The 13,777-nt window shown below is 48.3% G+C and overlaps 7 protein-coding genes across 7 annotated transcripts; 5 read left to right on the forward strand and 2 right to left on the reverse strand.

Moving 5' to 3' along the window:
- Positions 1-55: 55 nt before the first annotated feature.
- Positions 56-1,677, reverse strand: M431DRAFT_118668 (hypothetical protein; the record flags this gene model as incomplete). Its single annotated transcript, XM_024912044.1, has 4 exons — positions 56-628; positions 697-1,017; positions 1,079-1,381; positions 1,447-1,677. The coding sequence occupies 4 exons, from the start codon at positions 1,675-1,677 to the stop codon at positions 56-58; spliced, it is 1,428 nt and encodes a 475-aa protein (XP_024772794.1).
- A 1,386-nt stretch (positions 1,678-3,063) lies between these two features.
- On the forward strand, positions 3,064-4,951 carry M431DRAFT_88658 (hypothetical protein; the record flags this gene model as incomplete). The annotated part of the gene is made up of 8 exons (XM_024923937.1): positions 3,064-3,318; positions 3,386-3,532; positions 3,586-3,702; positions 3,761-4,132; positions 4,185-4,311; positions 4,368-4,490; positions 4,551-4,739; positions 4,791-4,951. The coding sequence occupies 8 exons, from the start codon at positions 3,064-3,066 to the stop codon at positions 4,949-4,951; spliced, it is 1,491 nt and encodes a 496-aa protein (XP_024772795.1).
- A 792-nt stretch (positions 4,952-5,743) lies between these two features.
- Positions 5,744-7,078, forward strand: M431DRAFT_6701 (glycoside hydrolase family 64 protein; the record flags this gene model as incomplete). Its single annotated transcript, XM_024921719.1, has 1 exon — positions 5,744-7,078. One exon carries the CDS (start codon positions 5,744-5,746, stop codon positions 7,076-7,078), a length of 1,335 nt encoding a protein of 444 aa, XP_024772796.1.
- A 698-nt stretch (positions 7,079-7,776) lies between these two features.
- On the forward strand, positions 7,777-8,288 carry M431DRAFT_457876 (hypothetical protein). Its single transcript, XM_024915324.1, has one exon. It carries the CDS (start codon positions 7,937-7,939, stop codon positions 8,192-8,194), a length of 258 nt encoding a protein of 85 aa, XP_024772797.1. The 5' UTR covers positions 7,777-7,936; the 3' UTR covers positions 8,195-8,288.
- Positions 8,289-8,382: 94 nt separating this feature from the next.
- Positions 8,383-10,048, reverse strand: M431DRAFT_6702 (hypothetical protein; the record flags this gene model as incomplete). Its single annotated transcript, XM_024921720.1, has 3 exons — positions 8,383-8,657; positions 8,718-9,813; positions 9,872-10,048. The coding sequence occupies 3 exons, from the start codon at positions 10,046-10,048 to the stop codon at positions 8,383-8,385; spliced, it is 1,548 nt and encodes a 515-aa protein (XP_024772798.1).
- A 1,811-nt stretch (positions 10,049-11,859) lies between these two features.
- On the forward strand, positions 11,860-12,688 carry M431DRAFT_509478 (hypothetical protein). Its single transcript, XM_024919297.1, has one exon. The coding sequence runs from the start codon at positions 11,917-11,919 to the stop codon at positions 12,382-12,384; it is 468 nt and encodes a 155-aa protein (XP_024772799.1). The 5' UTR covers positions 11,860-11,916; the 3' UTR covers positions 12,385-12,688.
- On the forward strand, positions 12,470-13,099 carry M431DRAFT_457885 (hypothetical protein). Its single transcript, XM_024915325.1, has one exon. The coding sequence runs from the start codon at positions 12,556-12,558 to the stop codon at positions 12,916-12,918; it is 363 nt and encodes a 120-aa protein (XP_024772800.1). The 5' UTR covers positions 12,470-12,555; the 3' UTR covers positions 12,919-13,099.
- Positions 13,100-13,777: the final 678 nt, after the last annotated feature.

A 13,777-nucleotide genomic window follows, 5' to 3' on the forward strand; every position in this document is an offset into this window, starting at 1 on the left:
GGAGGATATGAGCATCATGTCTATCATGGCTTTTCCATTATACATCGATGGCTATCTAATTTGCAATCACAGTCTTTGTCTGCAAAAATTCCTCAAACGCCCAATGGCTACCAAATCTCCCAAACCCGCTATTCTTATGCCCTCCATGCGGCAAGGCAAATCCGTCATGGAAAGTTGGTCCGTTGATGTGAATCGCTCCACTATCCAATCTTCTTGCCAGAGGTATCGCTTGCAAACTCGATGCAGTATATATTGCCCCAGACAAGCCATACTCACATTCATTAATCATCTCGACCGCTTCATCTACAGTGTCGTATGTTGCAATTCCAACAACAGGGCCGAAGGATTCATTTTGCCAGAATTCCATATCTTGAGTGAGGCCTTCAATCACAGTGCCATACAGTGGACCGTGTTCTCCGTCCAAGGATGAAGCGGTAATTACAGTCGCACCTTTGCGGGCGGCGTCGTCCAGAAGCCCTAGAATTCGAGTAGTACTTCGTCTATTGATGACGTGCTTGACTTGTACAGCAGAAGCAGATTCGAGTCGCTGTCGGACAAGACTGTAGAATGCCGATTTTAATTGCCGAGGAACTAGGACGATGTCTGTAGACATACAAATTTGACCGCTCTATAGCACAAAACCATGGTTTAGCGTATTTCTTGTTCCGAAGAAATGTAAAAATTGCTTTCACGTACATTGATAAAAGCCGCATCTAGAATTGTAGAAGCCGTGGTTTCCAAGTCGGCATCTTCTAGCACCAAACTGAAGTTTTTGCCGCCTAACTCTAGGAGTACAGGCTTCAAGAAATGACCGGCTTGGGAGGCAATGTGTCTACCCACGGCCGTTGATCCGGTAAAATTGCACTTTCTCACCGACGGATGCGAAATGAGAGTGTTGAATGTGCCTGATGCGTCTTCAGGCTTGTGCACAAGAAAGTTGACCACTCCTGGTGGGAATCCAGCATCTCGGAAGAGGTTGGCGATGAAGTAGTGTGTTCTAGGGCTTAGCTCGGATCCCTTAGTTGACAAAGTCAGTATGGCTATTATTTACTATTATATAAACCGGAATAAGAATTACCTTGAGTATCGCGCAGTTCCCAGCCGCAACAGCGGCGGCAATAGATCGCATCCCCAGCATAGCTGGCGCGTTCCAAGGCGCAATGCCCAGCACGATACCAAGCGGATCTTTGAAGACCAGAGCAAGCGAATCTGGCGTCTCGGTCTCTGGTATCAGCCCGGACAAAATTCCGGATGTTATGAGAGCCGTTACTTGTTCGATAATCTCAAGTGTAGCATGAAAGTTAATAGACGCCCATACGGAAGAGCAGCCAAGCTCTTCTGCTACAATAGACGACAACTCAGATGCTCTCTCTTTCAAAAGCTAGAATATGCCAAGAATTAGAGATTTTCAACATGTCATTGCGCATGGAAGGTTTCTTAACTAACCTCTACCACTCTTTGGAACAACACTTGCCGCTCCCTAACAGACGACTTTCTCCATTTTGGAAATGCTGCGGTAGAGGATTCCAAGGCTCTCTTACACAGTTCTGGTGTAACGCCTTGAGTTTTCCATTGCGATCCTCTGCCATTGTCGGGATTTGAAACGAAAATGGACTTTTCGTCTTGAAGGACAATGTCATTGCCGTCAATGATTAGCGGGACGGTGTTGGACTTCATGGTGGGATTTTGAGATGCCAAGATATGATGGATTATAGACACTAGAACTCATAAAAATCATGAGTGTATAAGTTTGACGCATCCTATTAGGTAGTCTTCAGCATCTTTATTCAATACAAGTCAATTTACCGTTGAGTCCTGAAGACACATTCACCATTGCGACTTTCGGCTTTCGGCTCGATGGTAAACGTTCCGTGGCGGATGAAGTGGCGCTTGCTCTTCGGCGGGCACTCCGTTTCTTCCCCGAAGCCACATAATTGAACTTGTCAGTGTTATGGGCCAAATTACTCTGAAAAGTTGTTTAGTAATAACTAGAACACCGGGGGTATAATGGATCGCTTTGATGCGCGGCTTTACACGCTTCGCAACCTCTACGCTGCTCCTTCATATGACACCTGTGCTGCGGTCAGCATTATGGTCCAGCTCATACAGCGCCAATAAGGTCTGTGGCAAGAGTTGTAACAGTCTTCCCAGGAACGTAATATGGTGGGAGACCCAGATTGACAATTCTGAGCTATTCACATGGTGCATTCCTGTTGTTTAATATCATGCTGGATCTATTTATCGAGAATAAAGTGAGAATTTTATCTGAGAGCACTGGATTGGAACTCATTTCCCTGTTCAATTACACCAACAAGCTGCTTGTAAAAGCGCGCAATTCAGGCGTTGTTTACGCTTACGCATCACGCCTCTGCCTGAGGGATTTCATTCGGAACTTCTGTATCTGTGGGACTGGAAGGAATCCGAAAGACGATAGATTGCTATCAGGCAGCCAAATAGAAACTAATGAGGTCTTCAACTACCAATTCTAGTCAATTCATCTATATTGAAGGAATATGGGATCCGCGCGTACTGCACGCGATGCATATTTTGAGCGATCTTTTTAGTCTTAAACTTAGAGTATATAAGCAACAAAACTATGTTGTATGATTGAGCCCATTAGCCAATTTTTTTTCCTTGGTGAACTGAGTAGCCATAATTTGCATTGTTCGTGATGGCGACGGTTCTCAAAAGCTTTCAAATAATTTACACCAATGCTAGCGGTCTAATCTCAAACACTCCAATTGAAAAAGGATAATAGGCCTCTTATCTACCCAGCCTTGTTGCCTAGGCTTCAATGTTGTTACCTAGGTAGGATTCAATGTTGCTACCTAGGCGTATTACCTTAATTTCCAGGTTGGCTTTACAGTCGCGATAGTGGATGTACGGGGTAAGCTAAACTACATGTGTAGGATGACCATAGGTCCATTAGTTAATCTGCATATGGATGTTAGTCGTTATATATCTGTTTATAACCATTTCGCCTGCTGTTGTCAGATCTACAATCCATATTGTGAAATCAATTGTTATCCTTTCTCCCCAAAATTCGCCATCCAGCATAGCAAAATGTCCAACTCACCATTCAATGTCCTAACCACAAATGCCGTGGATCTACAGCGGCTTCTGGCGGACAACCAAATCACCAGCGTCCAGATTGTCCAACAGTGCTTTGACCAAATAGATCGCCATGAACCAGCTCTTAATGCCCTCATCTCCCCCGCACCCCGCGATAAAGTGTTGCGCGCTGCTGCGGCCTTGGATGAAGAGCGCATCAATGGCAGCGTACGTGGCGCATTTCACGGAATCCCGATCGTTCTCAAGGTATGTTTGTTCGGACAGATGACTCTCTATTTAGGGCAGTACTGACACAGGCTGGGTTGCTCTATAGGACAGCTTCATCACCGCTTCCAATCTTGGGATGAGCAACACTGCAGGATCATGGGCATTTGTTGGTGCCAAGGCCAGCAAAAACTCTGCCATTGCGCAGTTGCTGATAGATGCTGGTCTAATAATAATAGGAAAGGCTAATATGACGGTATGAATGGACTTGAATGTTTTTCTATTCTCTACTAATGGGTATGATAATAGGAATTTGCCGGCATGAAAATGACAAAAATGATGCCGGGATGGTCCAGCCATGGCGGCCAAACATTATCTCCATACGTGGGCAAGATCGAAGAAAATGAAACCTTGTTAGGACACTCGGTCAGTAAACCATCGACATTCTATTAACTCCGTGACAGGCGATGCTCATACACACCAGGCCCCAGGAGGCTCCTCCACCGGCTCTGCAGTTGCCGTGGCAGCTGGCTTTAGTCCTCTCGCAATGGGCACAGAAACAATCGGATCTATCGTCACGCCTTCGACGCGTGCCGGTCTCTACGCTCTGAAAGTCACAACTGGCGCTCTAGATACCACTGGTACCTATTCAATGACGGACTTCTTCGACAGCGTAGGGCCCATGGCAAAAAGCTCCGCAGATGTGCGAACAATGGCCGAGATTCTACTACAGCGCACTTTTAACTCTCCAGATTTCGGTACTTGGAAAGGACTGTCTGTCGGATTTCTGGACCCCAATGTGTGGAAAATGGCAAAGGAGATGTGCCCGCCGCACGAAGGAACTGCGGAACAAATGGTAAGTAAATTCTCGACATGCACCAATTTTCATTATGTCTAATTTTATATAGGTGGAAGAATACGAAAATGTCGTCAAACTCCTTCAGAAGGATGGTTGTTCATTAAAATACCCCGTCAATATCGCCGACGTCGACAAGTTGACAGTGGATGGAGAACAGGCCATCATGCCCATCGCTTGTGAGCATCAAACAACCCAATCCTCAATACTAAATCGCTAACCGCACACCTATCAGTCTGGGAGTTTAAAAAAGTAGGCATACTCCGCTTCATCGAGTCGTTTGACGAATGCCCAGTCAGCAGTGCAGAAGATATTGTCAAATTCAACAGAGACAATAGCGAAAAGGCGATGCCCCCGCGTAAGTTCTCATAGCCAGAAGCACAACTGAGTGATGATCTCTAAGGTTCCATGTCTCCAGCATTCACTGAACAGGGCGACCTCGAAAAAACCCTCAGCTGCAACGACGACCCAGCAAAGATTGAGGGGCTACGGAACGGCCTCCGACAAGCAGGCCAACAAATTATCAACACGGCCTTCGACACCCAGGGCGTGAACCTTATCGTGGCTCCCGGCGATAGCTCTCTCTGTATACACGCCGCCGCAGCAGGTAAAGAAACCTCATGAATGACAAGAAAGGAACATGGTTTGCTAACCTCAGTAGGCTATCCAATCGCAACCGTACCTGTGGGCCAACTGCGATATAATGGACGACCATTTGGCTTGTGTATATTGGCCAGAGCAAACGAAGAAGAGCTACTATTGCGTTTCATGGCTGCATACGAGGCGGTTGCTGCGCCTCGTCCGGTACCGAACTTGTAATTGTTCCTGGTCAATACCACGTGTATCCCTTATCAAGCTTTGTTATAGCTTTCGCGAGCAGCGTCGTGGCGTATTTATATACATATACTTATCTATTATCAGTAGACAATTCAGGTTTTCTGGAAAAGTATGTTCCTAACTCTGTTTGATCCACACGGTCAAATCTAGAACACTCCTGGCTACACTGTACATACATGTGGCGATCTGTGTAAACTCCAACGAGGGAAATTGTTCATTTGTTCCACCTAAGAGCAGGAGTACCAGCCGTGTGGACCAGAGTATCTCATATTCGTTTCCGCTGTCATCTCCAAAGCATTAAGCAGTAAAGTTTATGCCACAAATTATTTGCTATTCCAAAGTGTTTCAAAGCCATGGCGTGACTTGAGCGTAGGACAACCAGACACTGTTCGACGGATATATAATTCTCATATTTGGACTAGTAACTGGATTCTTCGTATAACCCTCTAGTATAAGGTTTTAGGTTTACTCCTCAATTGTATCTGCCATCATTTCATGCATAAAAACGGCGGAATAACTGTGGTAGCAGAATTACAGACATATAAAAAGGGGCCCCTCCGCCATTGTTCATGCGATGCTTGGGAAATCTTGTTTTATGGAGTTTTGAGCAACGTCTCCTCTACCCAGGACGAAATCTTCTCTCCTACTCAGTATTCGATACATTTCGCGAAGAAAGAGTATCTAACATGTCAATATCATCCATCAGGACATCTCACGAATCATAGCTTATGAGCAAACGTATCAACTCTTTGTCAATATTCGCAGAGCATCGCAATGCATTTCACAAGCCTCTTCCTCATGGCAGGCGTCGCCTTTTCAACAGCATCTCATGAGGCAGCCTTTATAGAAAGGGGAGCCACCCTTGCAGAACCCGGCCAGCCCCAAGACGTGGTAATCACCGACGAAAACATTCTCACCGGCGGATATCGCCCAAATGTCGACCAAACTGAGCCATCAAGCAATCACACTCTACCATTGAAGCTCATCAACAAATATGCTGGCGGCCCAATCAATGCTTACATCCAAGGCCTAGACATGAACGGCGCCATCGTCTTCATTGTCGCAGACGGCAGCCTCATATACCCCAGCTCCAAGGGCTCTTCGGTCCCCGTCGAGATCAAGCAAGATATTGCGATTCCACTACCAGCTATAAACGAATCCATCACCCTCAACATCTCTATTCCCCTCAACTCGGGAAGAGTATATTTCTGCGAGGGCAATCTCACGTTTGCCATTCTCGACCGTGGAGACGGAGAAGGCCTTGTACAGCCTTCCATCAACTCCAATGATCCCAGCGCCTCTCTCAACTGGGGTTTCGCAGAACTGACTTATCCTGAAGATGGATCAGTCTACGCCAATATCAGCTACGTCGACTTTGTCGGACTCATACTCAGCATGGTCCTCTCGACCACAGGCGGAGGTACTCCCCAAATCACCCGTGGACTCCAACCAGACGCCGTCCGCAAGCTCTGCTACGGCCTCTACAAACAGAGCATCAAGGATGACTATCACTGGATCGGAATGTGTGTCATGGCCGACAACAGCCGTCCAATCCGCGTCATGTCCCCAAACTATTATCATCGCATGAACGAATCCGCCTTCCAAGAATACTGGACAAAGTATGTGGACGACGTTTGGGACACCTACTCAAAAACGCCCCTCATCATCGACACCCAACGAGAGCTCGGCAACGTCTCATGCCTAGTCGTCAACGGCACCATGCAATGCGGCAACGACCCTCATAGATACCCCAAGCCCACAGCAGCCGACATCTGGGGCTGCAATGGCGGCCCCTTTGCCCGACATGAGAACGAGACTCCCACTCACCTTGCTGTCGTCCCCCGTCTCTGTGCCGGATTCGTTCGTTCGACGCTTCTTCTCCAGGGAGGATACTTCCAGCCCAGTTTGGGATCGGACTATCATTACATCGTCAGCCCAACGAATCACTATAGCCGACTTGTACACGAATTGCAGGTGGATGGTAGAGGCTACGCGTTTTCATACGACGACGTCAATCCTAATGGGAATGAGGATGCGTCAGGGACGGTTGCGGCAGGGGATCCAAGTCTATTGACGATTTATGTTGGCTCCCCGCCGACAGATGTTTAATCAGAAATATGTCTTCCTCCTGCAAGAATCTCTATCAATACGAAGAGATGCTACGAGCAGAATACGACAAGAGGACTTTAACTAACACAGAATATCACGGGTATGTTAGAAGGTCTTTTATCTTCTCTTTAGTGGCTCTACCGTAGGTTAGAAGGACTTTCATCTTCATTTTGGCGGCTCCGCTGACATTCAATTTAGCCACAGATTCGATAATGAGACAAGGTCGTGGGCTCCCGTCGAAGAATCGGAGAAGAATTATAGGTTCGCCATATGGACTGCATCAGCATGTGTAGGCGTTCGTAATGTACCCTCGACATTCATCAGACGGCCTTGGCACTTGACGACGATTAGATAGACTGACAGTATAAGTCGGCCCTAAGACAGTGTACATGACATTAGCAGGCACAAAATCAAGGGGTTGATCCCAATATGTGCCAGATTAATTGGCGAGGAGCTTTAACAGTGAGGGTTGGTAGCCTTAAGCCTGCATCAGCTGTTGAAGCTGCCTTCGCCGAACTCCAGTATTACCGCTATCAAAGAGCGAAAACACAGTGGCATCATTCAATACATAGGTAGTCTCGGAAACACTATATCAGTTGGGTAAGATGGTCTATATGTGTATCAGCCCAATGAACTTATTGGAGGATTTATCAACAGGGCAAGCAGGAGAAACAAGGGACGGCGGTGTACACGAAAACTTGAAAATGATTCAATGTTATTCTCGTTTATTGGATTCGACATTGATGACTCTCACTATATAACACGCTATGCTACTACAAAAATACAAACGTTGACATGGCAAATGTGACAACAAACAATGCAAAGTGAACGTGATGTATATGCCACCCTAAACAAACAATGCAAAGTAAACATGACGTGTATGCCAGCCCAAAACGAGGGTTCATTGCCCAACGCCTTCCGTGCGCAGAATGCTACTTCAAACGAATGGAGTGCGCGACAATTCGCAGATATGCTCGCAGAATATTTGTAATGATAAGCGCCGCCCTGGTGTACATGTATATAGATATGGCCACGAAGCCTTGTCGAATCGGAGCAGCGAAGGATTTTCACATCCTGTTGCCATTGAAACTCATACGAGGGGTATCTTGCAGCTAAATCTGCTATAGCGAGTGACGCGTTTATTTCGGATGTGTTCAAATGGCTTCAAAAGACTCTCATTGGTGCAGCTGCTGCACAATCGCGCCGTGAGGCGGAAGGTTTTTCCATGGAGGTAGCCAGGGACTATCTCGGGGGGTTTTCAACAATTAAAAAGTAGAGTAATGAATGGTGAGCGTGGCAATATCTCATGCCAGCAGTACAAGAAAAGGCAATATACATAAAACAAGAGCCGGGCTGCCACTCCGGATAAGCGATGCAGCCCCTGAGGAGCCAGTGGTTTGAGTGGGCTGGGCTACGGTTGAAGTCTCTTGGCCATTGAGGCCCATGGGAGGCTCGGTCGAAGACGGGGGCTCAAAGGTGGCCGTGCCGGTGCTCTCTGCAGTAGCAGAGGCAATGCTCGAATCCGTGGCCGTAGCGATACTTTTGTTACCGGTGGAGGAGCCGGTACGCTTGGCAAATCCTGAATCCAGTTAGTATTCCGTGGGTCTTTCAAGTCATGTATTCGCAAAAAGAAACTCACCAATTCGCTTTTGATCTTTATCGAAGACGGCGTAGACGTTCTTCAGGAATGTGTCACCAAAGAGCCAGGATCCAGAGACTACCTCATAGCCGTAGACGTTGCTGGTGCACTTTCCAGTGCTATCCTTGGGGGAGATCCAATCCTCGCTGGAGATGGCATGATCAACACCAGAAAAGGTGACAACCAGAGGGGTAGTGGTATCGCAGGGAACTGTCCAAGTGACGCCATCCGAGCTCTGCGCTCCATCAATAACAGCGTGCAAAGCCTTGACATTCTTTGCTGGGCCGAACATGTAGGAGGTGCCGGTATCGATGTAAGCATTGATGCCGCCGGCACTGGCCTTCTTGCCGTTGTAAGACATGTCGTCCAACGGAATGGACCAGTCACTACCAGTAGGAATGGAGGTATACGTGATGGCGCCGGTGTACCTAGAAGGGTTTGTGGCACCAAAGGTGACTTCGCCATCGTTGTAACCGTCAGATGCTCGAGCCAATGCGACGGAGAAGATGCTTTGGCTCAACATGCCAGCACCCTCCAATGCCGATAGGAAGTTCTCATTGGCGCCACTGTTCATGGACATGCCGAGAATGCCATCAAAAGCAAAGTGCACGAAATCCGAAGAGGTATTGGTGGCCAAACCAAACTGATATGACAAGCTCATGCCTGCCACTTCGATGGTGTCAGTGACCAGCGAACCACTAACAGATCCAGATCCATAGGCGATGGAGAAATCCTTTGAGCTGGATTTCAGTGTACTCGAATCATCGGGTCCGAAAGAGTCATGCAAAGAGCATGCTTGAGATGTACAGTCGGTGCCCATGACCCAGCTCGAGCCAGCTCCAGTGTCGAGAAGCATATACATCTTAGTTTTCCCAGAGCCAAGCAATGCCTCTACAAAATACGAATAATCGGTTCCGTCCTGGTCGAGCCCCGCAGTCTTTGGGGTTTTGGGGTCAACAGCCTCCATGATATGGAACTGGTTGCCTCTTTTTGAGAGATTCGAATCATGGTTGGAATTCGGGGCGCTCCGTTCGTTGTATTTGTGAGCTAGCAAAGCAGCTTGCCATGCAGCCTTTTCTTCTTGCGATGCAGGAGCCTGGCGAATCATGGGTCAGCATGTATAAGCGACGAATGAGATTTCGACTTGGACTTACACGTCTGGATGCTCTTCGCCTGATGTCGAATGTCATGCCATTTTCCACATTCCTCTTTGCCTCACCAGCATTGTGCTGTTCAAGCTCTTTCAGCCACGGCGGCGTATACGGGTAGAACGCAAGGGCGCCCGACGCATACAAAGCCAGCGGCGCCAGCAAGACGGTATTTGGGCGCATGTTGAATTAAGATGAGAAGCAGCGGTTTTAGGCTCGAAAAGTCCGGGAGTCAAGTTATTAGGTGATTAGAAATTACGCATATAACATTGCCAGATTACTGGAGAGGAGCAGAACAATTAGAGGAGGGAATTGGATGGCGACGGATTCGAGGGTGGCGAACAGAGCAGATGCAAAGAAAAGTTCGACAGAGAGGGGAATTCAGATTCAAGCAGGGGAGAGAGAAGATGCTGCAGATGGATTCGAATCGGACTGTCGGTTCGATATCGCAAACAAGACGAGAGAAACCGTAAGAGGAAGCTGATAGCTTATGCAAATGCCGGTACAAGCAAAACAAGGAACGATGCGCTAATATTAAGGATAGACGATGCTGCAGCCCGCTAAACGCGACGGAAAGCAATGGGGAAAATAAATAAAATAAAAAAAATAAAAAAAGGAATATGAGGGGAAAAGACTAGAAGGAAACGGCAAGTCTATATGGGAGGGGAAGGAGGAGGAGGGTAGAGGAGGAGAGGTAGAGGTAGAGGAGGATGGAGGAGGAATGGCGATGCGGCGATGAGGGGAGGCGAAGAAAGATAACAGAAGTTGGATCAATGGAAATTGAACGAGGCCCTTATCGAGGCCACGGACGCTAAGCTAAGCAAGAACAAGAGCAAAAGATTGCCCTGAATATCGACGTCGCTTTTGTGGAGAGTCTGAAAGGAGGCCCAGAGCTAGGGAGATTGAAGCGAGATGTCCAAATTAATGAAACCCTCGGGGACTTGGCCCAGTACAAGTACTAAAACCAGAGCGCTACCAAAGCGACCGGCCGCGTCGACACATTTGGCGCGGGCAGGGCCGTATCGCTGTCTCTAGCGCGGGGAAAAGCGCGAGCGGGCTTGTACAGGTACCGCTACAAGGAACGGTAGTACCAACTGGCGACGCCTCATCCGTCTTTTTTTCTTCCTTTCTTCCACATCTTTCCAGCTGATGGCCCTCATGATGCATCACCTGCTGTCTTTTCCGCAAGCCTCAAGCCTCTCTGCAAGCCCTGTCTCGAATCGGCTTTGATCGCAATCGCCCTTTGCTCGTCAATCGGAGATGTTGTTTCGTGTGCATCTGTGTCTTTCTCTCCGTGGCGCCTCCTTCAATCTATCGTGCATGCGGGTTTGCTGCGTATTACCTCACGTTGCATCGTGTGGAGGTCATGCCTGCTTAGCACGTTCCGGGGATTGGAGTGAGTGATATTCATTGGACTCGATACAGTCCAGTGTCCAGGTTGACAGTACACCACCAGACCAACTGGAACTGAATCATGTTGCGGCGCCGCTCAAACTCCATCCACGATACTGGAATATCAATCAGCGAGGTTCATGCTGGACTAGCATCAAATCCAAATGAACTCGTTACCAGGTCTGCTGCAAACCATCCCACCTAACCCAACGTATCCGCATACCAACCAACCGCTTGGAGCCAAGTGCTGTGTCGCTAAAGCAAACAACCAGACGCAGAAAACCACCGCCCGAGACAACGGCAAGGATCTGGATGTCTAGTATCGACTAAGAGGGCAGCTCAAATGGGGGCCCCTCTCCGCTAACCCTTGCACTAAAACTCCCCCAAAATGCGGCTCAGACTGGCGTCAACACTTGCAGCAACACTTGCAGCAACACTTGCAGCAACACTTGCAGCAACACTTGCAGCAAACTGGAGTCTCAGATGAACCAGTGGAAGACGAAGCTTGACTTTGTGGTGACGTCGTGGGCTTCGGCTGTATTGATGCTGATGATTTGCTGCAACACACATGACAGCCTGACTTTTGTCTCTGGGTGTCATCTCGAAGTGCCAATTGGCCTGGCGGGCAGCAACGGCTGTAGGAAACAGCATTGACATCCATGGATCTATTGACGCTGGACCGAACGGCGGTGTTAGGCCCGTGCCTGTCTATGTCCTCCTTATTCGAGATGCGGAAATCAGATGGAAATGCAAAAATCGGTCATAGACATTTGAGATGCAGCGCATATCATCTGATGTCTCTCGCTTGTCGTTTTTTTCGTTTCGTTTCAACTAGCTGCCCGCCCTCCAACCGCCGCTGCCGCTCGGCTTTTCGCCCTCTAAAATCGCCATCCGCAGGGCGACTGTGCTTAGCCGAGCGGGCCGCTACTAAACGAAAAGCCTCAGCGCTCAAGGCCGCCAATCCCAATCCACTTCCAGCACCCTCAAGAGTCAAGACCATCCACGCCTGGCTAGCCTCAAACCTCAAACCTGAACCCAGACGCCCTGCACCTTGCCGATGCGCAGATCGAACCTCGCCAATGCATGGAAGGCTTCCAAGCTCACCTGCGGCCAACTGCACGTGCTAATGTATGTATGTGCTCAGTTTCATGTGTGTGTACTTGCAACGGCGCCAAGGGCCTAATAAGAGTCTATGTACCACTCAACCACTGGACCATCTGCATGTCGCACTCGACACGCAATGCAACCACCATCCATCTTACCTATCAATGTCAATGGAGATGTCAATGGAGATGTAGATGTGGCTGCTGAAGCGAGTAGAGGCAGGGAGAACGAGGGGAAAAGGTCTCACGATCCAGCCTGTCAGCTGCGACTACGGCGTGCGCGAGACGGGAATTGCCAATCAAGGCCATACACCTCGACTTCTATCATGTATGTCTTCAGCTTCTTTTCTTTTCATTTCTTTTCTTTTCTTTTCTTTTCTTTTCTTTTCTTTTCTTTTCTTTTCTTTTCTTTTCTTTCCCATTCCTTCTTTACGACAAATCCCGAGTCTGCCATCCAAAATGCTGTTGACCGCATCATCAGTATGCCTGTACAAGCCGTACTTGTTCCTATACTTCCTCGAGTTGATACCACCTTACCTCCCAGTCTGTAACATCTGATATCAGTGGCCCTATTCGGGAGCTGCTCTGTCGGGGCAATGGCTCTGTAGATCATGGAGCTAGCCCAAGGATTCATCTCCAAAGGCCCGATCACCCAGGCCTTGGGACTTACACCCGCGTCCGCACGCTACTAGCGGAAATACACTGCCACAATTTCCACGATCTTGTTGCACATCCATCTACCCAACTACCTTAGTTGATGTACGGAGTATTAGCCTGTTCATCCAATATTCCGGCTGTTGTTGTCGCTATTCACGCTGAAGATAATCTCGTTTGCTTGTCGAACTCGTCTATGTTCTGCTCATCTCCGCGGTCTTTTTTTAAACAGCAATAGCTTAATCCTTTTTTTAGAGCCTCAACTCCATGCATTGCATTTTCGCTTGTTGTCTCCCCCCACTCTCATTCTCGCTTCTCGCTTCTCTTCTTCAATGCTGCTGCTTGCTCAACACCCCCGTCGGCTTGGCGCCCCGGAAAGGGTTCTCCAACGCCGCTCACCATCAAATCCCAGATTCATGCAACTCTAATCCTTCCATCTGTCAAAACTCATCCGTCACATCTCTCCTTACGTAAATTAACTCGGCAGACAGTCTCATGCTGAAGTCAACCTGTCAATATTCGTCACCCACCACCATCTTCGGCAGTTCACGGACATCACGCTCCGATGAGTGGTCACCCCCGGCTTTGGAATGCGGATGATGCTGTTCTTAATCTTCTCGGCATACCTGAATCCCAAATCACCGCAGCTACGGAAACCGCAGGTAGGGCCAAGAAAGCCTTGGTGTCGGCCGAAGAGGAAAAAATCAAGGATTGACGTAAACAACCCCGGCATTCAGCACGGTGCACCTTATTAAACTATGTC

Source organism: Trichoderma harzianum, assembly GCF_003025095.1.
Source record: "Trichoderma harzianum CBS 226.95 unplaced genomic scaffold M431scaffold_8, whole genome shotgun sequence".
Taxonomy (NCBI): Eukaryota; Fungi; Ascomycota; class Sordariomycetes; order Hypocreales; family Hypocreaceae; genus Trichoderma; species Trichoderma harzianum.